A 26,765-nucleotide genomic window follows, 5' to 3' on the forward strand; every position below is an offset into this window, starting at 1 on the left:
GTGTGTGATGGCAAGAGATCTCTGCTGCTTATCTGGTGAGATGCATTCTACCACATCTCAAGTGTTGGGTGTTTGTTAGTGGGGGAAGGACTAGGAAGTGGGATCCTGTGTGTTGTGATATATGCCTATACTACAGCATATAGTCAGCCTACTATGGCCACACAGTGACTCTGAAGACCCTTATGTGGCAACATAACAAACATCAGAGGAGGGTAAACAAGCTGTGTGGTGTTTGAATGTAGGGTGTATTTAAAGGATGTTAACTGTATAATGTTAGTTGCTCACTGTAGTGAAGAATGCAGGTGGGAATAGCTTGGCAGGTGTCCAGATGAAGCCACCCTTAAAGTTGGTGTCAGTATCACACACACACACACACATACACACAGTAAACTATACAAAGTACATATAGATAATTATATATGTAAGTGAATATGAAAATTCTGGGAAGGTCCAATCAATGGTCCATCCACAAAATTTAAGGAAAGTTGTGCACTAATAGTACTACACCAAGAAAGGAGAGTTAGTTTCAGATTTATTCTTTAAATATTTTTATTTATTTATTCATTTTTATTTTTTTAAAAGTATTGTCAAAACATAGTAAAATTACACGAATTATATAAATATTTACAGTTTCTCTGGTAGTTGGATGAAGTGAAGGGTATTCCAGTGTTTGCCCCTATTAATATGATGACAAATAATTTCACCAAAACAGAATAAATACTTTATTCTGAAGAGTATGGTGAAGAACCTGTGATTGTGTTTATCACAAAAACCCCGAACAACTAATTTCAAGTGGAAGTTAAGTGTATGGTAAAGGAACTTCAGTCAAAACTATCATAAGATGGGAAGAGGAGGAATATTGTACATAATGGGAAGACTGGAAGAACTGTGAAAGATGAAAAATACAAGGTTGATAAATAAGATGGAAAGATTTGAAAAATAAAGTTCTAATAACTTATAAATAAAAATAAACAAATAAAATAAAATAAAATAAAACATTGAATAAATACTATTTGCCAGCTAAAAAAATAAATAGATACTATTTGCCTGCTAAAAAATAAATAAATACTATTTGCCAGCAAAAAAAAAAAAAAAAAGTTCCTTCATGCACAAAACATCACATGATGAGAGATGAATGGACTCTAATTATTAAAGGAATTCTGAACTTAGTATATATCCTTAAAAATCATGGACAAGTTACAGCAACAATTGTGTACATATGGACTAAAATAATTAATTATAAAAATTAAAAAAAATGTAATAATAATGCACAGTGGCAGTACCCAAACCATTCAAGTTTAAGCAGAATTAATTTCTACTGTAAAAGCAATCACAGATTGTCACAGAAAAGGACTAGCAACAGGTCTCCCTCAAGAAAAGGTAGGCCAGCCCACCCAACCTTCACACAGTGCACTGTTACTACATCCAACGGGTGAAACTGAATGTTGGGGATGCCTGCTGCAATTGTATGGCAGTGTGGTTTTAATATTTCTACTATTCTTTCAATACAGAGAAACAAGGAAGAAAGGAAGAGTGGTTGTGCACGATAAAGCTGCGTAAAGAGCTGGTTTAATGTACCAGGCAAAAGTGAAAGAATGAAATGTGGAGTGGCTGAAGGAATCAAAACATAATATTCCCAGAAGGATTGATAAAGAATGGCAGAAAGTGAGACAGTTCAGAGAAGGTACATGTGTGGTACATGCAGTGGGTACAAGACAACCTCCATTGAAGCAGCAGGACAGTGTGAGTATGAGGGGAAAAGGAAAGGATGCATTCAAGATCATGAAATAAATTACAAAGACTCACCAGATGATGACATCATCAGATAATGAAAGAAATGTAAGATGTGACAAAAGAAAAGAGCACTTGTAAACAATGCAAGATAGAAGATGCATTAGAATATGGAAAACTGTAAGTTGTTCTTGATAGTGTCTATGTTTATAAGGAAGAAGACTAGACTAAAGAGAAAGGCAATATTGTGGTGAGAAAATAAAGTGCATCTTGGGATAAGTAAGGTCATGGTTTTTGATAGGAAGTACAGAACCCTCTTAGTTTTGCACTTAGTTTCTTCCAAAGGCATAGCACTAAACTCAGGGTATTGAAAAACTGGAAAAATGCTTATTTATTCCAGTTGCTTGGTCTAGAACTGTATGAGTATGTGTGCTTTGTCCTCACATCTTGACATAATGTAGCAGTGCGGCAGTGCAGTGCCAGGCTAAACCCTTGGAAGGCTTATGGACCTGATGGGGTCCCTCCTATTGTTCTCTGAAACAATAGATTTTTGTTGTCCTTGGCTGGTGTCCAAAAAAAGATGTAAAACTATGCATTTTGTCCTCACATGACGTGATATGGTAGTGCAGCACCACAGCATCTAAAAACTGTGTGTGTGAGTTTTGTCCTCACATCTGGCAAGATGCAGTGGTGCAACGTCATTGCATCTTAAACTGCATGTGTGTTGTCTTTGCACCTGGTGTGACACTGTGGTGTGGCAGTGCAGCAGCATCATCACATCTACCACAGTAGTGAGACACCTCCCATTAGTTTGCATTTTACACAATGCAGTGGCATGATTGCTGGCACTTCTCTCATATACAAGCTGCCATGACTAGTGTTGTAGCTAACAAGTGGTTTATTTTTCATGATCTAAGTTGCCTCTCCAATAACTTTGCTTCAACTTTCTCTTCTTATTTCAACCTGATGGCACCACTGCCATCTCAACAAATCAGATGCTGTGGTACTGAATCTGCTAAGTTTTGCTGTAGCTGTGGCTTCAAGTCATCCCACACATAGCATATTTCCACCTTCAACTTGGATAATGACGATGTGTCCCTCCCATGCAATTCTTGTCCCCAACCATAAATTTCTCTTATCTTTTAAAGCTCCTCAATGACTGGATGGGTGGGTAGTACAAGAACTTAGACAAATGGAGTGAAGTGTGGAGAGGCGGAATACACTGAAATGGTTTGGCCATAGTGAAGGGATGAAAACGTGTAAAGTGACAATGAATGTCCTAGCAGAAGACCACTTGGAAGGTGAAAGAATAGGATCAAGGAGTACATATGTGAAAAGATGCAAAGGAATACAAAGGAAAGCCAAACAGCAAGAAATTTTTAGGTCTTTGCAAGGCTGTCTGGTAAAAGAAATGTAAATATGTTGGTAAAATTTCAATAAGCAAAGCAATAATGTTTGAATAGGAAGGGATGGAGGTTCTGCTTGGGGAACGTTCACATAGTAGTTGTTGAAGAAAAATAGATTCTGAGTTAATACTGCATATCCATCTATACTTAAAAAGAAATTTCCTTTTAATACAAAAATAATTATTTAAATTAGTTAATATTTATGTACTTAGTTTAAGTTAGCTGACAAAAAGTTACAAGACTCCCAATTCCTCAGCTATGCATCCGATACACATAATTTCTTGCAGGGTGGTAAACTCTCATTCAACTGGCGTTTCTGTTGATTTGACGTGTCTGTGGAGTTGGTGGTAGTCCCGGTATTAACAGATGCTTTGGGTGAAGCAGCAAAATCAGTGGTGGTACAGTTCTTTTCTGTAGTGTGGGTGGTGGAGACATGGTTGGTGTTGTTCTGAGCAGCAGATGTAGTGGCAGAGGGTTCCTGGCTATCATCATCCAGACACAACACTGAGTTCTTGTCGCTACTCTCACACTCCTGGCTGTTGTCATCCAGACACAAAATTGAGTTCTTGCTGCTACTCTCACCACCACTACCTTCCAGCTCAAGAAACTCCTCAGTATCCATGACTTGGATATCTGAAGAAAGAACAGTGGTGATTAGTAAAGTAGTAATAGTGGTGGAGGTGATAGAAGAAAAGGAGGAGGAGGAGGAGGAGGAGGAAAACAAAGAAGGCAAAAAAAAAAAAGTAAATAAAAATAAATAAATAAATAAATAAATAAATAAATAATAAATAAATAAAATTAATTAATTAACAATAAATAAATTAATTAATTAAATAAATAAATAAACAAAAATAAAAAGGACTAGATGTATAAAAGTAAAGATGCATGCTATACTACCAGGAACATAGGCAATGAGCTGACAGGATCCCCTAATCCAGATCTGGGCATACTATGCATATCTTCCACTACCTCTAACCTCTTAAGTAATTTCTGGCCAGCATCAATTTACAGCTGGATGAAACAAGGAAAGGGTACTCATCCTAGGAAAATATGAACTGTACCAGGATTCAAACTTAAAACTTCCTGTATTGTTACTGAGTGAGCTGCTGCACTCCCATGTACATCCACTCTTCAGGAAAAGGAATGGACTCCTCTAATACAAGAATAAATGAAGCTGCTAGAAGATTGTTTGAGGTAATTGTGGATATTTACAATATGTCTGAGCTCAAGGCATTGCATAAAAGGATAAAATGACACAATGGCTTAAAGGTTAATACAAAATGTAAAGTGAACTTCTTGAATACTCACCTTCCTCTGAGTCTTCCTCTTCCTCCTCTATACAGGCACTGGCAAGGACAACTTTCAAGTCATCATCTGTTTCATCCCCATCATCTAATTCCTCCTCTACCTTGCCTGGTTCATGAGTACTCCTTTCTGTTGTGTCCTGTCTTTCATCCTCCTCACTTTCTTCAGGTGATGTGTCATCATCATCTTCACTATCACTTATTGCATGATCCTCAGTTGATGTATCATCCTCTGCATCACTAATAACATCTTCACCATCATTTTCTCTCATTTCATCACTCTTTATCCAGTTATCACTAACCCTTTTCAAAGTAATTTCCAATTCACCTGTTTCTGGTATGGACTTAACCTTCAACTCTTCCTTAACTTTACTCTCACCCTCTGTTTCAACTGTCTCCTCTGCAGTTCTTGAAATATCCTTAACTGGACTATCTTTTTTTTCTGGCTCACCCTCTGTTTTAACCGTCTCCTCTACGTTGCATTCTGGAGTTCTTGAAATACCCTGAACTGGACTATCTTTTTTTTCTGGTGTTTCTGAAGCTGTCTTTGTGTTAAGATCTGCTGACTCCCGCTGCTGGCCATCTTTGTCCACAAACTCTTGGAAAACCTTTAAATAAAGAAAAATACTGTGGTTATTACGTTTCATGTGATTTCAATTCAGTAACTTAATAATTCCAGGTCAAAAGTCATTGTTTTTTGACATCTGCACTTACTTCTCATCAATTATGCAGCCTCTTTCAGGCATTCAGCACAGGCAACCCCTTCCACATTTTTAATGGAAAATCAAGATCAAGAAACCATAACTCAATGATAAATTCAGGGAAGTATTGTACACATTCTGATCATCAGAAAACTGTTTCAGAAAAACTGTTTCAAATGTTTTAAACTCAATTTATAAACAGATACAGTGCACACAGGAATGACTAGGATGAAAGTGAAATTTGGATGAGAAGTGTGGATATATGCATGCAAATAGGTCAGGTAGTAAAAAGAATGGGGGGGGGGGGGGAGAGAGAGAGAGAGAGAGAGAGAGAGAGAGAGAGAGAGAGAGAGAGAGAGAGAGAGAGAGAGAGAGAGAGAGAGAGAGAGAGAGTGGGGTGGGGGGGTCTTCTGGAATAATATTAATGAGTGTCTGCCGGGTTTACAAGCAAGCAGAAATGCAGTATAGCTAAGGGATTTGAAATCTAGAATTGGGAATGTAAAATATTTAGGCATAGTTGATATGTATGTATGATGTGCCTGGATGAAATTTAAAATACTAGGGTGAAACAAATACCAAAGTTTGACAACAGAACTGGTCTCTCCTACAAGAATGTGAAATTAAGCTGAACAAAGAAGAAATGGAGGAGCCACAACCACATGATTCATCATTGCCTTATCAACAATCTTTCCTGGCACACTTTTATAAACACTGGTGTTAGTAAATCCCAACACCAAATCCCACATTGTATCTCCTCTTACTAATTTTGCAAATGCATTTTTTAAACATGGGGGAGGAGACACGACATGATGTTAGGATAACCCAACACCAACAGCACTCTTCACACAGGCTGACAGCTATGGAAGAGTCATATGTGCCCACCAAAGCAATCAGCTGATTAATGCTTTACAGTTTTCCTGCCTAAACAGTTGACATTGAACAATGCATTCTCTCTCACACACACACACACACACACACACACACACACACACACACACACACACACACACACACACAAGTTGGTAAATAAATTGGAAGTAGATAATGACAAACTGTTACTAAAAGAGACAAGCAATCATGAAAGGGGACACCCACACAAGTTGAGGGAAGGAAGATGTTTAAACAATGCAAAGAATAGTTTTCCAAAGACACACTGAAGAGGATAAAGTTTTGGCAACAAGTGTGCGCAAACTAAAGATAAAATTAGACATATAGATATGGATAACCACACAAGTGTAGCTCAGACCCTGTAAATTACAATTTACAATTGTGTAAATTCATACACAATCAGACATTAAGATTAAATGAAATGCTATCTTAGGTCCCTGGATCTGTACAGATCACTCCCAAAGGTTTCTCCTTCCTCATCACCAGTTCAATATGCTCTCACAAATACTCAGAGTTCTTATCCTAATTTTACTTTCATAAATGTTAGTCTTGAGTCAAACCTTCCATTTCCACACACCTGCTCCAATCCAGAGCTCACCAACAAGGCCAGCATTTCACTTGCTTTCTTTCCACGCCTGATTTCCTTCCACTCACACTTTGAAGCTCATTCACTCTGCTTTCATCTTTACTTCAACTTAGAGATGACATACATTTTTCACCCTTCAAACTTACTTTTTAGCCTCATACATACCATAGCAATACACATTCACTGACACAATCAACAAGTTTAAGTGATAGTTACTCTCCCCTCTCATCCTCTTTGCTATGTCATGGTTAAATTCTAAGATTTCCTTTCTTCTCTTGAATTTCACACAGCATTCCTTTATCAACCTATCAAAAAGACACTTCCATCTCTCTTTTACCCACATAAAGTTCCTTATTCTGGATACTCCAAGACTCAAGGTACTTTCTCCTTTCCTCCTTACTTTGTTCAGATTTTCTATGGCAATCTTCTCATTTTCCATCAGTTGGTGGTCCAATCCCTCATCCTGTCTGGCTGGGTCTTCACCTTCTTCTTCCACATAGGAATATATACAGTACAAGTCATCACTTTCCCGTCTAAACTTTAGCATCCTCCCCACATCTCTGAAGATCTCTTGAGCTGTTGTGGGAAAAAAGTTATGAAAATGGAATGCTTTCATTGTCTCAGAAAACAAATTTACTACTCATAATTTATAAATTCAAAAGGCAGTATTGCTGCACTGTAAGGACAAGTATCCTACAAAATAATAAGCCTGACTTCATAACAGCAAACTGTCAGCAAATTGCACAGGAATAGTTAGGAATAGAGTAAACAAGGTAAGCATATTAAACATTCTGAAGTGGATAGTAAGACTAAGAGCCAATAAGCAGACCAAGATACATAAGGGATGAAGTCTTTGCTCATAGACCACGAAAGTAAAGACAAGTTGCAGAAGATAATCCAGTAATTTGATATTTTATTTCTATCCCTTTTCTTCCATATAAAAATTACATTAGCTGGTGTAATAAATGAAAGCTTGTAGGCAGCAACAAAACTTTCCTAACACATGTAAACATTTAATATGACATTAATAAAAAACAGAAAATACCAAGGTGAGGTAAATACATGATGCAGTGTGGTTCTGCTCCCTTCCCTTGGCCACTCACCTTGCACCCGCACTGTCTCTGGCCTGAGGGGCAGGCTGCTCTGCTTGGTTACTTTCTTCACCAGGTTCAGAATGTCCACATAGTCAGGAAACTCTCTGTGTTTGTTCACCCAGGCTGTTATTCTCTTATTTATTTCAACCCAGCGACTACCTGTAGAATAGTGAGAAATTTGGATTGATGCCTAAATTTTATTGTAAGATATGAACAGTATTTAGAAAATAGTTTAATGGTCAGATTATCATTTAAATACAAATAGTGATAAATTGAACAGATTTTCTTTGTATATTTCATAAGTTATAAACTTATCTATTCTTCACTGACAAGTGTGGGACAACAATGGCACGAGATCTGAGGTGAGTTGGAGAATAATGGGGTGTTTCTATGCACAGAATGATGGAATACTATCAATACTCAAGCCCATACATGTAAATCAATTAAAATCTATGATTAAAAATTCATTTTAGTATTATAGTTTTCTTGGAAACATATTTAGATGTTTCATATCATGTAAGAGTATTTATGGTTTGTCACTTCAGAGCTTCATTGGATGATTGTAATACCATCAAGCTGAACTTCTTAAATTTGTTCCAAATGGGGGATTAATGATGAATAAGCAGCCAGACTTTGGACGGTGACATGGACTTCTTGTTTGCTCAGAATTAACTGATTGCTCAAAAGTTTTAATTATGCTTTTGAAATATTTTGACCCATTTACTTGAAATAATATCAACATCAACAAGAAACATATTGTTATTTCAACTAGCAGAGAGAGGAGAGAGAGAGAGAGAGAGAGAGAGAGAGAGAGAGAGAGAGGAGAGAGAGAGAGAGGAGAGAGAGAGAGAGAGAGAGAGAGAGAGAGAGAGAGAGAGAGAAGAGGAGAGAGAGAGAGAGAGAGAGAGGAGAGAGAGAGAGAGAGAGAGAGAGAGAGAATGATGAAAAACATGGATTACTAAAATGTTACATATGTATTCACCTTTGTATTTGAATTTCTTCTCAATTGGCCGACCTGTGGCAGGTGAACACTTAGCTAGGCGGCAGTAATAGTCATGCAGCTTTGTAAACTGCCGCTTTATTCTGGAACACAGTGGATATAGTAATGGAAAGTGGCACACTGTATAAGTACAACCTTAAAAACAATAACTGCCTAAAATCTGTGGATGCACAAATCTGATCTGATTATATTATATATATATATATATATATATATATATATATATATATATATATATATAATATATATATATATATATATATATATATATATAATATATATATATATATATATATATATAATCACATTAAAATTTCAATGGTCTACTGAGTTATTTTGATTGTTCATTGCTTGCTTAACAGCCCTCTTGCCACTCAGGGAGCTAAACTCCAGCAGCCAAATCTCACAAGCAAGATGTCACTTGAGCCTGTGCTTGTCATACTTTGCTTCAAGAGATGTCACTTTAGTATAGTGTCAAATGTAGTATTTTGTGAATGCATTTTCAAGCAAACCTATGAAGGCCCCAGGATAAATACAAAAGTAATTTTTCAAGAAATATAGCTAATTAAGAGGTATAAAGATCATACAAAGAAAAATTCAGGCAAACAGAAAATTGAAGGATTCCAGAATCCCAGTCACACTGCCAATTCTAAAATAGTGCTTGAAAGGGTGGGAGGAATTAAGGAAACTTACACACATTCAAAACAGTAGCAAGTGTCAGGTGTCAGACTTAGAGCTGCTAGAACAGGATAGTATATACTCACCTATCTTCCACTAAGTATGCTGAATTGGTATCATCATCCAAATCCACCTCCTCATCCTCCAGCTCTTTAATTTTGTTTGCCAATTCCTAGAAAGAAACAGTACTGATATGGGTGGCTGAACAAGAATAAGTGGAGAGAGTGGGCAATGGTGTAAGAAGCATATATCTATCTTACAAGTATATTTTTTTAGCAAATGAATCTGAGGCTGTGTGTCTACTGAATGTAGCCAAGCTGAATACATGACATTTTATATCAATCAGATGAATTAAAGATACTTTATGTAATGGCAGCTTAACTAATGAGGTTAAACCAATATGTAAGGTTGCATGATTGCTTAAGAAATAGTTATGCAGTTGTACTGAGAAAAGAAAGTTCCCAAATGGTTTCCATAAGCATCTTTAAACTATATTTAAGAAACTATGTAGTATCTCCATGATTCTCAAGTTCTTTTCTGCTATCCTTCTCTTGTAACTGAGATAATGATGGCTTGTCCAGTCTCCAGAAGCCCATTCCTCTTCCCATGCCAGCCAACATTGTCTTGTGCATCCATTCAATCAGTTTCAGCATTGTTACTTACACACCTCAGGTGTAATCACAACCACCCCTGCTGCTTTTTCCCTTCTATACATTTCCACCTCACCACTGCCTCTCTTCTGATTCCTTTTGTCCATCTATATATATGTCCTGATTTCAGCCTTAAAAATTTCACTATTTCATTATTTTCAAGTCAATAGATGTATAATTATACAGTTTCTATACACAAATCCAGCATACCTGATGATTCCTATCTTAAATTTCACACACAATATTCTTGTCTATCTCCAACCATATTTAGACATTTCCACACACTCAGAAATCACAGTTACACAGTCTAACTTAATTCTCCCCTTCAAACTTTTATTTTCTAGTCTGCAGATCACCATTAATCACATCTTTCTACATACTAAATTAATTTCCTTTTCCACATTCAAATGCACTCTGACCACTTAGATGAGGGTCTGCCTCTTTTACAACTTTCAACAATCATTCTTCATTTTTTAAACTTTCAGCCATCCCATAGTGACACCATGGGTTGATTACTAGCTGCTGTGCTGTAGCATATGGTTTACAGACAGAACACTGTGTAAACTAACCTTCATTTTCTTCTCCACTTTTCTCAGCCGTGAGTTTATTTTGCTGTTCTCTGTATCGATGGGGTGTTGGAGTTCCTTCTCCTGGAGGTTCCAGTAGACTCTGCTCCACTTCCCCTGTAGATTTAGGACAGGAGGTTAGGCAAAAAACATGCTGACATTCAATTGGGCTATTCCTGATGTAATTTGATCTTTAATTCAGCATCATAAATGGATAGCTCAGACTAGTGATGTTATTCACTAACATTTTTCTAAGGTTGTTTGGTATAAAAATGTTTTAGTTAAAATATGAAAAAATTATCAAATCATACCTCAAAAAAACAATTCAGCATTTTGTAAATGTCAACCCCACATCACAAAGCTATACTGTAAACTGTACCTTTGGTACCATGAAATAACAATTACATATTACAAATCTAGTTGATTATCTTTGTTGCTACTGGTGCCTCACATTTATTTCTAACATTCCCAAGTTTTCATCCCTTTTATAAAAACAAGACGAGCTTTCAAACAAAACTGGAGAAAATATACTTAATCACCACTGCTCTTAAAGTACACTAGAGAATTCCAAAAGGAAGGATTCACTTAGTTTGGATGTTGTTGTAATACTTGTCATAAGACAGTGGGACAACAAAAGTCATAATCCAGAGTTCATCAGTGAAAAAAAATCAATTAACTTAGATACTGGATAATCCTTGCATTCCCAAGACAGATAGAACATGGATAAGAATAGGAGGGAAAATTGTGCTGCCAAGATATGCTGATACAAAATTCAAAAGAGTGACGAGAGAGAGAGAGAGAGGTAGAGAGAGAGAGAGAGAGAGAGAGAGAGAGAGGAGAGAGAGAGAGAGAGAGAGGAGAGAGAGAGAGAGAGAGAGAGAGAGAGAGAGAGAGAGACGAGAGAAGAGAGAGAGAGAGAGAGAGAGAGAGAGGAGAGAGAGAGAGAGAGAGAGAGAGAGAGAGAGAGAGAGAGAGAGAGAGAAAAGTGATGCTGATGAAAATAAGTGAAAAATGCAGGATGAGCACTTGTGTAAATTGAACTGAGTAGTGGAATGGAAGAAAAGAAATACAATGGGATGGTTCGGTCACTGAAAGGATAAAGAATAGAGCTTGTAAAGTGTGTGTGAGTGAAACTGATGAAAGTCCTAATGGGAAAGATAGGCCACTTTGAAGATAGAGGGACAGGGCAAAGGAATACATGTGTGAAAAAGGTGCTAGTAGAGGCAGAGCAAGGAAGAAGTGTTTGGAGGAGGAATGGAGGCTCTTCTGCCATGACAACCCCTTAGGGGGAGGCTCCAGCATGGCATCAGAGGAGTTATTATGTCATCTGGTATACTGTACAGCTGCCAGACAGCCTGATAAGAGTTTAGGTGCTAAGATAGGGATCAGCAGTTAGGGCAATTGAGTATGCAATGATGCAACTCAGTGATGGCCATTAATACATTATGTCTGCCTGACTTTCCTTCCTCAACTCAACTCAAGGCACAGCTTATTTACCTTTTCTCTGTAGGGCACATCTTTGTACTGCTTCAGACAGTCCAGTATGTCTTTTATAACAACATATATGTTGTCAATGGTAAGCTTGCGTGTTGATGCTTCAATGATCTCAATGAACTTCCTGGGAACAAATTGACCATATCAGCATTCTGCATATAGTTTAATGATATATATTTTAAAAATTAAAATAAAATCTTGTAAGAGCCAATTACAAGAAAGTTACTTAATTATATTAATTAATCCTTTACACTTCTTTTCACACATTATAATTCATTCTAATAGAAACCACTACCACTGGGGAAAGATGCATACATCAATGTTGTGGACTGTGACTAGTGTCCGTCACCAACAATGATGCAACTGGCACATCTTTGATGCAGAAATACCTAATCTTTACAGGAAAATATGACTCTTTTCTCATAATAAGAGGAAACAATTACACATCTGTTAATATTTTTTATCTTTGAATATTAATGCCATATTAAATAATATTTGGACCTAAAGAAGTGTTTACTCAGCTTGGAGGCAAGACTGTCTCTGGTTTCTCAAGTTCCATGCATACCAGAAACACCACCAAGCCTTCCTCCTTCAGGTCTAATAATACACAGTACAAGACATCAACAATTAAAGACTATGTATAAGGTTAGCTGAGATAGACCACCAGTATGGTGAGAAGACTATCTATTTATATATTAGGCTGAGATCCCCCTTGGAGAAAAATACGCAAGCCATCCCTTACCAGGCTGAGATCCCCCTTGAAGAGAGGTAGCCAAGACTAGATGCCATGGCTTGTCTCACTGTAGGAATAAAAACTACAGAGAAGGGGATTCTCAGTGCCTTGCTCTGTCTCTTTTAGTCACCTTTCATGATACGCAGGGAATACGGTGGCAGTATTCCTCCACCCGGCAACAGCAGAAATGTGTGGAAAGACAAAATAAATGAGAGGGCATTCTTCATGGAAAGGCTTAGATATGTTTATGCTACACTCACCTTGCTGAATGGCATTACTGGAAGAAGCAAGATATCAAAAATGTAAACATAAATTAGGTCTCAACATTTTTTTGTATCTATTCATAAGGTTTTATTTTTGCTCCTTTAAGTGTGAGCCGCTTGTGCTTCATGACTGCACATCCTGCATCAGATACCAGTTTCTCTCACTACCACAGGTGTGCATACTTGAACATTAAAAGCAAACACAAAATATTACCTAACTGTTCTTAGTCCTTCCAAAAAATATTTTCAGTCATCTCTTCCCTAAAATGTCATGAGGTGTAAGTCACAAACTTCACACTGTCTACTTATACACATGATATGATGCCTGCATGTTTAAAGAGTTACATTAATTGGATGGTTATAATTTTCATTTATCAACCCCCAGTTTTCTCCATAGGTAGAACAGCCAAGACAAAATGTATCCTATCACATATCATCAAACATTCTCTAAGACCTAAGCAGGGAGAGGACAGATCTCACAGACCCTCTCTACCCATGAATCTGTTGCACAAGCAAGCCCAGATCATCACTGCTCGAAAGTGGAACTACAACATATAGACCTTATAAGATAAATTGTAATCAGATAACTAGATCAGCAACATAACATTTTGGCTGCTTACTAATCTACTTATTTCTTACTTCTTTTACATATAATAAATAATAATAAATAATAGTAAACAATAAATAAATAAATAATAAACTAATCCAAAGCATGACAATATGATTAGATACTACATATGAAGAACAGGACACAATCTGCTCAGTAGTGACATAATTTGCTGAACTAGATATTACTACAATATGGACAATGATTCCAGACAGAAACCCCACCCACCTCATGATGTCACACTGTGCTCCCATTGATCAAGCCACCTCCCACCAAGTTTGGGCACTAACAGTACTTAAACAGTCTTGATTTAAGCTTAATTTTTTCAATCACCTACATGAATTTTAAGAAGTATAAGTAACAAGTGCAAACACCATCAGAAGTACATATTTATAGTCACAATGTATGTAACTGGTATAACAGACACTAAGCTGGCAACAAGTATAACCACATGAACAGCCAAAAGTTGGATTTTCAAGAATTAATTTCATACAAAATAAAGTGGAAATACTGTAATCAATATGAAAAGTATCCTAAACCAGAAAACAGAGAGAGAGAGAGAGAGAGAGAGAGAGAGAGAGAGAGAGAGAGAGAGAGAGAGAGAGAGAGAGAGAGAGAGAGAGAGAGAGAGAGAGAGAGAGAGAGAGAGAGAGAGAGAGAGAGAGAGAGAGATTTTTATACAAGGTTTCATACACTGCAACTAATGTATACTGTAATTATGTACTTTTTCATAGTGCTTATAATAGCTGTAAATACCAGTAATATATAGCTATATCAGATCCTTATAAACATAAATATGCAACTGAGGCAAGGAAGTATACATAAATAGTGACTGAAAGTTGTAGTGCAGTTTTGGTTGGCCTTTGCTCAGCAGGAACCTGCTTAACCGGTGAAATTACAAAGTGATGTCATCAAGCAGGTGGGGATTCTTCTGCCTGTGATTAATGTTCAAACTACATGTGCTGGTAAACTGTGTGGAAAACAGGGTTGGATATTGAAAGGTTTCTCCTTGCCAACTTCAGCCTCTGGCAATATGTTAGCGAGTAACAGTTAGGAAAGAACAGAACCTTGCAGAAAACAAGGCCATGGAAATTTGAAAGTAAAGAATGAGATTAAAGGCAGATACTATACTACACTACCACAGTGCTGGTGCATCCTGGATGGGGAACAACTTCAGCAATACCAATTACAGCAGTGTTTTCTCTACACTTAACTGAGAATAAATGAAAACATTCCTGTACACAGATTTCCTGGTAACACCCTAAATCTGCCCAAGGGTGCAAACTAGGTGGCCTGTCTTTGCCATTTCCTATCAGATGGCAGACTGTCAAGGCACTGCACCACAAAATATTTCCATCCTGTATAGCTGTATAGCATGTTTGCTAGTGAAGAGAATACTATTTCCTCTTAAAGATTTTGATTACTTCAATTACTCAAGGCAGTTTATTACTTTGCTAGTAATCGTTCATCAATACCACCAGTCCATTAGTAAGCACTATCAAAAGTGCATTTAAAAATCTACATATTACTTAATAAAAACCAGTTCTTTTGAAAATCACTATGAATATCAGTTACTAAGGTCACAATCTCTTGACTTATGACCCAAACTTATTTGCTGGTTCCTTACTAGCTTTATAAAATAGTTTACAGAAAAATAAGAGTTAGATTTCAGAGCCTGTCTTTATTTAACTCATTAATGCACTAGATTTTGAAAGTTTTTAAAAATGAATGAACAATGTTTTGATACAAATATGTAACCATGTATCATTTCATCATTTCAATTTACAAACTTAACTATCTGTATACCAGCTCCACATCCCAACAAAGAGGATAGCCAAGATAAGACCTGTTTTAAGAATTACTTTAGTGGATGGCTTTACACTAGGCTAGCATCCCTGCATAGGTGGGGCAGCAGAGACAAAGTGTATCCCTCTCATAAAAGATTATGCTGAACAAACAAATGAATGAAAAATCATGGAAGATACTTTGACAACAGAGGTGCATCTTATACAAAGGTGTATTTCAAACACCAAAAAATACAGTATTTCATGATAACTACCTCAAGACTTTTAAGGATTTGCTAGTGATCACTTCAGAGGCTCTTCATTGCACACCACAGAAAATAATGAGACGATTCCTGGAATCTGCAGAGTTTTCAGGAATTAAGTACATATCCAAACGTTGGGCTGTAAATAAGATGATTAGAGATAGCTGGTAGTTGAGCAGGAGCCTCTTATATTCTTATGCCTCTCACTCTTTTCTTTACACAATACAAAAGTCTGTTTTCTTTTTTTTATAAAAGTCAGATAAAAATATTGTAAGGATAATAAAATTTCCACAGCCTATTGATTCCTTTTCCAAGAAATATCCAGGAAAAAAAAAGTTAAAGTAATTAAGAAAAAAATAATTCATATAATACAACTTTTAGAATGCAGAGAGAAAACTATGAATTAACAGATCAGATTTATGATACACCTATTTATGTACAAGACCCACATAATGCCTACAGAAGGCTAATTGAGACAGGAGATATACATGGAAACATTCACAAGCACTTCTCACATCTTGGCCTCTGAGGGATAAAAGACTGATCCTCATCAACAGAGCAACATACCTAGCTCTCCCCACACCAGGGCCAGACAGCAGACCTTTACATCACTGCACCATAATAAACCCACTCCTTTTCCTGCATGTGATCATATCAGCCACTTGGTCAATCCGCATCATACTATTCAGGAAGCACACATTTAGCAGTCTTACTCAGCTCAAGACCAGTCACTATGCAACACTTTAAACACAACTGCACATTCAACTTTCCCTCCTGTTATGTCCCTCACTATCTCCATCATTCTCTTTTGTAATTAAACACCTGTTCAACTTCTCTAATCCATTTATACTTTACTACATCCTAACTGTAAAAATTTCAACAGGCTTCTTATCCTCTTTTATATTCAGCAATATCTCAAAATGCCTTGCCCATCTCTCCTTTTGTATTCTTCTCAATCATCATCCAACGTATTCTGCTCACATAATCTCATGTTTCCCCCACATTTCACTTCTTATTTTCTTCAACTCCTTCCATAACATTTTCTTATTCAAGTAAAAATTTTCTGTCCAACTCCTATCCAATCCTTCACCTACAGTCGCTTTGCAACCCATACCTCATTTCACTTGATTCTTCTTTCCTTTATGTCTTTGGTATGTCTCATCCTTCCTCTGCAGCCAGGCTTCAGATGCATGCCTCTTCCCAGATACAGTACTGACTCCATTACTAAACATTTACTTAAACCAAATTCCACCTACCAAGATTTACTCCATCTATTTATCTTATTTAAATCATCTTGCAGTATCATATAGTCATTTACATTTTCTACCCTTCTCATCAGCTTAGCATCATCTGCAAATAAGTTCATGCAACTATCTATTTCTTCATTTATGTCATTCATATACATTACAAACATTATCAGTCCCAACACTGACCCCTGTGGGACATCACTAGTCACTTTCAGCCAAGATGAATTTTGGTCTTGTATTACAGTTCTCATCTCTCTATGATCCAGATAATCCTCCATCCACTCCAGCAGTCTTCCTCCAATTTTTCCATAATTTTTCATTTCCCATAGCAATCTTCGGTGTGGTACTTTGTCAAATGCTTTTTTCAAGTCTAAGTAGACACCATCCACCCATCTGTCTCTCTCCTGCACAATACTGACTACCCGACTATCGACTGTGTGTGTGTGTGTGAGTGTGTGTGTGTGTGTGTGTGTGTGTGTGTGTGTGTGTGTGTGTGTGTGTGGGTGTGTGTGTGTGTGTGTGTGTGTGTGTGTGTGTGTGTGTGTGTGTGTGTGTGTGTGTGTGTGTGTGTGTGTGTGTGTGTGTGTGTGTGTGTGTGTGTGTGTGTGTGTGTGTGTGTGTGTGTGTGTGTGTGTGTGTGTGTGTGTGTGTGTGTGTGTGTGTGTGTGTGTGTGTGTGTGTGTGTGTGTGTGTGTGTGTGTGTGTGTGTGTGTGTGTGTGTGTGTGTGTGTGTGTGTGTGTGTGTGTGTGTGTGTGTGTGTGTGTGTGTGTGTGTGTGTGTGTGTGTGTGTGTGTGTGTGTGTGTGTGTGTGTGTGTGTGTGTGTGTGTGTGTGTGTGTGTGTGTGTGTGTGTGTGTGGGTGTGTGTGTGTGTGTGTGTGTGTGTGTGTGTGTGTGTGTGTGTGTGTGTGTGTGTGTGTGTGTGTGTGTGTGTGTGTGTGTGTGTGTGTGTGTGTGTGTGTGTGTGTGTGTGTGTGTGTGTGTGTGTGTGTGTGTGTGTGTGTGTGTGTGTGTGTGTGTGTGTGTGTGTGTGTGTGTGTGTGAGTGTGTGTGTGTGGGTGTGTGTGTGTGTGTGTGTGTGTGTGTGTGTGTGTGTGTGTGTGTGTGTGTGTGTGTGTGTGTGTGTGTGTGTGTGTGTGTGTGTGGGTGTGTGAGTGTGTGTGTGTGTGTGTGTGGGTGTGTGTGTGTGTGTGTGTGTGTGTGTGGGTGTGTGTGTGTGTGTGTGTGTGTGTGTGTGTGTGTGTGTGTGTGTGTGTGTGTGTGTGTGTGTGTGTGTGTGAGTGTGTGTGTGGGTGTGTGTGTGTGTGTGTGTGTGTGTGTGTGTGTGTGTGTGTGTGTGTGTGTGTGTGTGTGTGTGTGTGAGTGTGTGTGTGTGTGTGTGTGTGTGTGTGTGTGTGTGTGTGTGTGTGTGTGTGTGTGTGTGTGTGTGTGTGAGTGTGTGTGTGTGTGTGTGTGTGTGTGTGTGTGTGGGTGTGTGTGTGTGTGTGTGTGTGTGTGTGTGTGTGTGTGTGTGTGTGTGTGTGTGAGTGTGTGTGTGTGTGTGTGTGTGTGTGTGTGTGTGTGTGTGTGTGTGTGTGTGTGTGTGTGTGTGTGTGTGTGTGTGTGTGTGTGTGTGTGTGTGTGTGTGTGTGTGTGTGTGTGTGTGTGTGTGTGTGTGTGTGTGTGTGTGTGTGTGTGTGTGTGTGTGTGTGTGTGTGTGGGTGTGTGTGTGTGTGTGTGTGTGTGTGTGTGTGTGTGTGTGTGTGTGTGTGTGTGTGTGTGTGTGTGTGTGTGTGTGTGTGTGTGTGTGTGTGTGTGTGTGTGTGTGTGTGAGTGTGTGTGTGTGTGTGTGTGTGTGTGTGTGTGTGTGTGTGTGTGTGTGTGTGTGTGTGTGTGTGTGTGTGTGTGTGTGTGTGTGTGTGTGTGTGTGTGTGTGTGTGTGTGTGTGTGTGTGTGTGTGTGTGTGTGTATAGTGTACTAATCACATACCCAAATACACAAATACATTTACTAACTTAGAGTGGGTGTAGGATGTTTGAGCAAGGTGGTAGTGCTTCCAAAGTTTGTCTCGGATCTTCTCATCATCTTTGCTGATTTTTATCTCTTCCCATTGCCTTATAAACTGAAACAGAAGACAATAAAGTAGTCACTCTCAATATCAGTACTACTATGAATTTCAACTACCATCACAGGTCACACTGAATCTTGATATATAGAATCAATAAAGGACTATCAAGTCTCATCCCATCATATGTAAAGGTTGAAACATACTCCTGTGCTTATTTTTTTTTCCCCAATAAGATATCAACCATCATCATCATCAATGCTGGTAACTGAGTGCACCCTATGAGAATAGCTAATGGGGAAATCAGGTTGCTAGTGTTGAGTCATTAAGGAGCTTTAAAAGAATAAACCAATTCATGGAAGGGAACCATAAGTGAAAATAGGAAGGCATGTTTCATACAGGGACTGCCATGTGTAGGCTTGATGGTTTCTTGCAGCTTCCCTTATTTTCTTATGTTCTTACAACCTATCATTTCCCAAACTGAGTAAAATTAAATTATTCTAAACGGTAAAAATACCAAGAAGTAAGAAAACATAAGTGGTGCTGCTCAATGTACATAGATCTCTTATGTCGCAATAATTTAGTGGACGGTGCATTACTGTGTGAGTTACTGGAATGCCTTTTTTTATTGCTTTCATGTTTTGCCAAACAGATTGCAAAGGGCTACACTAAAGCTGCTTTTTCACATATATGGGATAACACAGGCTTTTAAATTTTCCTGATATCTTTCTCTCTGAACTCAGAAGCACTTCAGAAAAAAATAAATAAAATAAATAAAATGAATAAATAAAAATAAAAGGAATGGAAAAGTGAAAACCTTAAATACTTCTGGTGAGGCTCCTGTTGCAAGTCTCTCCACACTTACCTCTTCCAAACTAGCTGTACTCCTGTCATTCTCTTCCTGCTCTTCGTCTCTCTTCTCACTCTTATTTTCCTTGTTTTTCTTTTTGACACTCCTTTCATTAGTGTCTTCTGCTGCCCTTTTCTCGTGGGTGAAGAAATCCGAAATGGAAGACTGGGTGGTACTGCGAACTTGCCTGCGTATTTCTGAGCGGCTACTGGAGGTTGGCATCACATAATTCTTCTTTGGCTCTATGTTCACCTCAATGATTTCCAGGTCATCATCTACTTCTTTCTCTGGGCAGTGGGAAGCTGGTCCTGGTGCTGTTGTAGCTGATGCCCCATTAGCTCTGGACTTAGCCTAGGAAATAAGGAGAGGAGAAAGGATGAAGTGTGTGTGTGTGTGTGTATTTATCTAGTTGCAATTTACAGGGCCTGAGCTACGTTCGTGAGGTCCTGTCTCACTGTCCTTTTTCTGGTGCACTAAAAAATGAAGAGATAAAGTGTGTGTGTGTGTGTGTGTGTGCGTGCATTACAAAGTAAATTTGAAGGCAATAGCCCCATGCATCCTATTTCTAAAGATAATCATCTCCCACAATTTCTCCACCAGAAGCAAGAACAAGACTTCTCTTATATGATGCTTGTTTCTGATGTGTAATGGCAAACACTGCAGACAAGCCCAGGTATGCATGAAGCAGGAGAAATACAATATTACATTAAAAAGGCAAGAACTTTTGTGATATCTACCTTGTCTGTTTCTGATGCAGGTAGTTCCAACCAACTTGTTCAGAGCAATTCCAAGCAATACATTTGGTATGTACAACAGGGTAACTGTTGTTCCAGGCAACAGTTAATAGTTTATATACTCATAAAATGAATAAGTAACTGTCCATCCTCCTCTGCCAGATAGCAGCAGCTTTCAGAGCTGGAGGTCTAATGCATGCAACTCAGTAAAGAAACTAAATCCCTGCTAAAAAAAGTAAAAGTAAACAGAAGATATATGCAAGGCACTGTGCACACATCTACCTTCTCTGTCTTTGTTGCACCCAGCTGGTAGTTCCAACCAATTGGCTTCCTGGTCAGTTCCTGAAACGTATGTGAAGAACATAAATAAAAAATTTCATATAAATCAAGTCTCATACACACTAGAGGTTAATGGGGAGGTTGGTAAACTAGTGAGTGTCACCAGGCGGCAGCACCAGACATGTCCCCTTCTCACACATAGGAGCAATATCAAATATGCCTACAGTGTTACTCTACATACATAAAGATGCAATGAACTTATATAATATACTTTTCTACACAATTCCTTCAAAGTAGTAACACAGAACATCTAAGTTCATAAAAGCTGTTTTTGTTAGAGATGAGATGTGGAGTTTCCAGTTTAGATTATAAGTGGAGGACAGACTGAAGATGTTCAGTGTAGATGAGGGGGACAGTTGAGTGTCACTGAAGAGTGGATAGTTGTCTGGAAGGTTGTGTTTAATTGATAGATGGAGGGATTGAGTTTTTGAGGCATTGAACAATACTAAGTTTGCTCTGCCTAAATCAGAAATTTTTGAGAGATTGGAAGTCAGGCATTCTGTGGCTTCCCTGTGTGAACTGTTTACTTCCTGAAGGGTTGAACATCTACGAAGATGTGGAAAAGTGCAGGGTGGTAGCATCAGCATAGGAGTGAACAGGACAAGAAGTTTGGTTTAGATCATTAATGAATAATGGGAGTGGGTGACAGGACAGAACCCTGAGGAACACCAGTTAATAGATTTAGAACAGTGACTGTCTACCACAGCAGCAATAGAACAGTCAGAAAGGAAACTTGAGATGAAGTTACAGAGAGAAGGATAGAAGCTGTAGGATGCTAGTTTGGAAATAAAAAAATGGTAGATGTTGACAGCCAGAGTTGAAAGAGTTTGACTAAGCAAGGTGCAAGCATGGAGGCACAGTTTCAGAGAACAATAGGAGGGGCCTCATCAGTTCTATAAACCTTCTGAAGGTTTAGGCCAGCGAGGGCATGGAAAACATCATTGCGAAGAATTTTAATAGGTAACATGATGTAGTCAGAGGGTGGAGGGAAGGGAGGAACAAGCTAATCGTCCAAGGTAGAGTTATTAGCACAGGTCCAAGCACAAAAGGCACTTACCTAGGGAGCTGAAATTTTATTGTTCTAGCATGGACGTAATGCTAATCCTCAGGTAGACATAAACATCTTCATTTTGATTTTTGTCATTTTCTATAATGGCAAGCTGGCAACCAAGTCAACAATAACATACGCAATATGTCACTTACAATGATATACATAAACTGAACTCAGATCCGCAGAATAATTACTGTGCAATGTTACTCAGCTGAGCCCAATGTTACATCAACCAATAACGTCTCGTCATGAATGTACAAATGATGTTCTCATTTGGCCGACAGCGTGCCTGCCTGACTGTTGGAGACGTGTGCACAAAAAACCTGAATGAATTAGATAAGGAGACTTAAATTAGCAGATTCAGAATTACATTTAAGAGAAACTGCTTTGTATTTACAAAATTAATTGCCAACATAGTTACTGACTTCTGAATGATGATGCAGGGATTCAAGATACTCTGAACAGTGAGATCTAAGACACATATCCATGCTGTGTATTAAAGAAAGTACAGTAATTATCAACTTCCAATTAGTGGATATGGGATTCGGGATACTCAAAACGAATGATGATAGAAGAATGAAGCATCAGGTGTGTGGCTGCCACTGCCACTGCCCTAGCAGTACAACTTCCTCTACAACTAAGCATGCTCCAAAACCAGGTCATTAAGCTCCTTTCAGAGAAGGATTTACACTGCAACAATCACAATGGTCTCCACAGCTTTGAACAACAACATGCTTCTTACATCAAGCCAATGAGTTGTTAGTAAAATCTGCATGCTATAGAAGTCAGTGAGCAGCACAGGTTTTCAGTAAATACAAAATACTATCTCAGAGATCTGACTGATTCTGGGATTCATTACTGGCACAGAGTTATTCCTGGCCTGGGGAGGCTGTGAGGAGCTGTGGGGTTTGGGTGAGGGACCATCAGAACCTAACATTACTTAGCCTTAATCCGCTAACCAGTATTATTTCAGTAAAGAACAATCTACTGTCTTACTCGAGATCAGAATCCTCACCACGAATGAAAACTAGAGTACTATGCCTCACATAACTTGAACACCATAAATACCGTGTTATCAATGTCATATGTTATCAAGAGGAAGGGTTTGGGACTTCAGAGTTCCAGTGTAGTGTGCAAATGCAATACCGATAAATAATAACGGAATGGGGTCGACGAGATGTAGTATAAATGTGGCTTATCCAACTGCTGATTAAGTTAGGGTAGGTAGAGAATGGGTGAGGGCAGTTAAGCGAAATATACACCAGGTACACTTCCTGCCCCACCTGCCCTTGCCAAAGTTCTACCTATGTGGCTTTTTAACCTAAAATGAATCTCAGTGATCTAATCTTCACTCACCGGGAGGTCATCATCGTCTGAGCCAGACAGTTCCACCACCTCAGTTGCCGCCATTGTGTATGGTTTTCAAACACGCAGTACTGCAAAAGTCCTCACTGCAAGTCAAGTCCACACCGCTAGATTATTGCAACAAGATAGCTATTTTGGTGCTCCCCTATGATGGTATTCATTCCATTTTTTGTGTATTTGGACTTGTGTAACCACATTCCTCGCTATCGGATAGATCATATGAACTGTTGCATATACAAAAGATCGTCCAGACGTGTGTTGAGCGACAAACGGTGATAAAACGACAATCGCAAAAGTTGCCAGCTTGTCATAACCTCCAACTCTTATCTCTGTATCTTTTTTTTTTTTTTGCCCCCACTCTCCTTCTATGTTCCGAAAAGAGATTATATTTGAAATTAATATAAACAAAGTCACTATCATACTGTCTCCAATGTCTAACTACAACTTGGATATTTTTTTTCTCAGCATCAGTTGACAGATACTTCTGTTATCAAAATAATCGACCAGGGGAGCTTCCTCACATTCAAAAGGACATCTTTCTGATCAGCTAAATGAGTGATATATAACAGAAAATCGTTAGGTTGTTAGTGAACAGCTGCAGCACCTCACAGGACGCACTCAGTACTCCCAGGGGACCGAGAGTGTGGTGCTCATGGCTTTTCGTCCTGCTAGAAATCCGCTAGATAAGCCTTTCAGCTCCTTAAAGGGGTGATACCAATGTATCTGTTCCTATAAGAGAAAATATATCTTTCAGTAGCAAAAATAATGAGTTTTTTTTTTACATAGGCAGAGATACCAAGTAGATACAGGATATATGATCCCGATAAAAATTGTTTTCCTTGTCCGTAGAAAATACATGTTAATTTCTCCAACACTTGGGATTTTTCTATATAATATCAACTGGTTTCTTAGTATTGAACTTTCTTTTTATCTTTTAAGGATAAAAGTTTCCCGCTATCTACATCTGTTTACTGCAAACGAAATTAGCTAGATTGGCAACACTTTAATTACAAGCAGAGACACTACCAGCGTAATATGTATATAATAATATATATTAGGCTGGTACTGCCTCTACTTATTTTGCATATATGTGCTTATATGTGTACATATAGTACTCACATATACATGCATACATCTCTCTCTCTCTCTCTCTCTCTCTCTCTCTCTCTCTCTCTCCTCTCTCTCTCTCTCTCTCTCTCTCTCTCTCTCTCTCTCTCTCTCTCTCTCTCTCTCTCCTCTCTCTCTCAAACACACACACACACACACACACACACACACACACACACACACATATATATATATATATATATATATATATATATATATATATATATATATATATATATATATATATATATATATATATATATATATAATATATATATATATATATATGAGAGAGAGATGAGTGAGAGAGAGAGAGAGATTCATCACATATCCTACGCCAAGGTTCAGTTTTTGTGCCATTCATTAGCCTATAGTGGTTAATAATGTCTACAAACTATGAGTTTAACAATCAAATCAAGGAGGTAATCTGTTCATATCACTTTTCCTTTCGTTAAAAGATCTAGCTAGGCAGTTTTTCAACGAGTCTTTCAAACCTATTTTCAAAGAATTACCTGTAAAGTTGTTTTCAAGTTGGGAAATATAGCCGGTGGTTTACCCTATGCAACAGCCCTGTGGCCGATTGTAACACTATCACACTGCTGCCTTCGCTTGTCCTACCACTCAAAATACTTAACACAAAAATTCTTGCCTTAAAATATTACAAACATGGCGCTAAAAAACAACGATATTGGCCTAATTTAATAGAGTTGAGAAGATAGTCGTTTTATCTGTGACGGTCTCTTGGGGTCTCCCATGATGCTCAGTGCCGCTGCGGGCAGTGTTCGCTGAACCAGTGAGCGAGGAGGGTGTGTCTCTGCCGTTCGTGTAACCCTAGATTTCCTTCCCCCTTGACCCTTTCCCTGAGCCTGGTTTATTAACTGAGCACTGGATTATTACCATCGCGCCCACCATGAACTGGTGGGACGGAGCTCTGGGTGAGTAGCGGGGATGGGGTGTGTGTGCAGGGGTGTTTATGAGTGACCCACAGTTTAAAGGAGGGAGGGAGGGCAGGGCCAGACACACAGACAGACAGCCTCTTCCTTCCCTCCCTGCGTCTTCCCTCACTCTGTCCCCTCTCATTACCGCCACACACACCGCAGGAATTGTCTCCCCACAGCCTGACCCCCACAGCACGGCGCCCTGGGCTGGTGGGCCGTGTGGCACCTCGCCCGCCCCGCAGGATGACGACAGCGCCAACACAACCACTGCCACAGCACTGCCACGGCCACCTCGTTACTGGCACTGCTGAGCTGGTGGTGGTGGTGGTGATGGTGGTTGTTATTGTTGTGGTGGTTGTTATGGTGGTGGTAGTTATTATTTTTGTTAGTTATTAATATTATTATTTTTATTATTATTATTATTATTATTATTATTAATAGTAGTAGTAGTAGTAGTAGTAGTCGTCTTCTACTATTACCATAACCACCACCTCCATTACTACTACTACTACTACTACTACTACTACTACTACTACTACTACTACTACTTCTACTACCAACAACAACAACAACAACAACAAATTACAAAAGCAGTAGTGTCTCACATTGGTACGATTACTCTTGAACTCCCTATGACTTGAAGTGCATGTTTAAGGAGTCATAGGTTGCAAAGGGATCCTATAATTTGTATTAGAAATGTTGCTAGTAACGATGATGGTGATTGTAATAGTGTTCTTATTATTGTTTTTGTTCTCATTACGAGGATAATGAGGACAGTGTGCTCGTACTCATCCTGCCGTATTACATGTGTATTAGGGAGTGGGAGGTGCTGTAATCAGAATCTTTATGTATAAACTGGTGGCGCTTTGTATGTAAAGTTAATAGGTGAAAATATTTTCTTTTCTTTCATAGAATTGTGGCTCCAAAACCATTCATGTTTGTTTAATTCCGCTATTAGAAATGATTGTTGTGGTCTGCATCTCTATTTTCAAATATCGCTGCAGCCAGTTTAGGCGTTACGGGAAGAAAGTTGATGGTCCTTCCTTGTAAGAGGTGGGGGAGTGGGGGCGATGGTGATGAGGAAGCTGCGCTCAGCCTGAACCCCACAAAGGGTTACAAATTTAACCTAAAGCTGTAACCCTTTAACCGGATGAGGGCGCCACCCCTAATTAGAACTATGATCTTTGAAAGTTTTGTGAAACTAAATTGGAACAAGAATATCGTCCGTAAGTACAAATAAATAGATAAATATATATTGGTGTTGAGCCATGAGTCCGAAGAATTTGTGAATTATGGTTGATGACTGATCTCCTTCCGTCTCCTTTCCATCCCTTCTAAGAGAA

At 38.6% G+C, this 26,765-nt stretch overlaps 1 protein-coding gene and 1 long non-coding RNA gene across 2 annotated transcripts in view; one reads left to right on the top strand and one right to left on the bottom strand.

Annotated features, from left to right (window-relative positions):
* Nucleotides 1-531: 531 nt before the first annotated feature.
* LOC135107662 (death domain-associated protein 6-like) lies at nt 532-23,676 on the bottom strand. Its single transcript, XM_064017774.1, has 12 exons — nt 23,369-23,676; nt 20,905-20,964; nt 19,904-20,239; nt 18,989-19,095; nt 12,098-12,222; nt 10,608-10,723; nt 9,475-9,560; nt 8,693-8,793; nt 7,720-7,869; nt 7,017-7,192; nt 4,446-5,049; nt 532-3,770 (listed from the first exon to the last, which is right to left on the bottom strand). The coding sequence occupies exons 1-12, from the start codon at nt 23,420-23,422 to the stop codon at nt 3,394-3,396; spliced, it is 2,292 nt and encodes a 763-aa protein (XP_063873844.1). The 5' UTR covers nt 23,423-23,676; the 3' UTR covers nt 532-3,393.
* A 1,594-nt stretch (nt 23,677-25,270) lies between these two features.
* Nucleotides 25,271-26,765, top strand: part of LOC135107665 (uncharacterized) — a 57,019-nt gene continuing 55,524 nt past the window's right edge. Inside the window, exon 1 of the long non-coding RNA XR_010271883.1 lies at nt 25,271-25,419. This is a non-coding gene — a long non-coding RNA (uncharacterized LOC135107665). The remainder of the gene's footprint in view (nt 25,420-26,765) is intronic.

This window comes from Scylla paramamosain, chromosome 15, assembly GCF_035594125.1.
Source record: "Scylla paramamosain isolate STU-SP2022 chromosome 15, ASM3559412v1, whole genome shotgun sequence".
NCBI classification, from domain to species: Eukaryota; Metazoa; Arthropoda; class Malacostraca; order Decapoda; family Portunidae; genus Scylla; species Scylla paramamosain.

Excerpts from the sequence above, each read along its gene's own strand:
- LOC135107662 (XM_064017774.1), bottom strand. The coding sequence starts at position 23,422 with ATGGCGGCAACTGAGGTGGTGGAACTGTCTGGCTCAGACGATGATGAC. Across the intron at positions 10,724-12,097 it reads GCCCTACAGAGAAAAGGTAA|AGGGGAAGTGGAGCAGAGTC; the intron begins ATAAGCTGTGCC and ends TCCTAAATCTAC. Across the intron at positions 8,794-9,474 it reads GCATACTTAGTGGAAGATAG|AATAAAGCGGCAGTTTACAA; the intron begins GTGAGTATATAC and ends ACTGTGTTCCAG.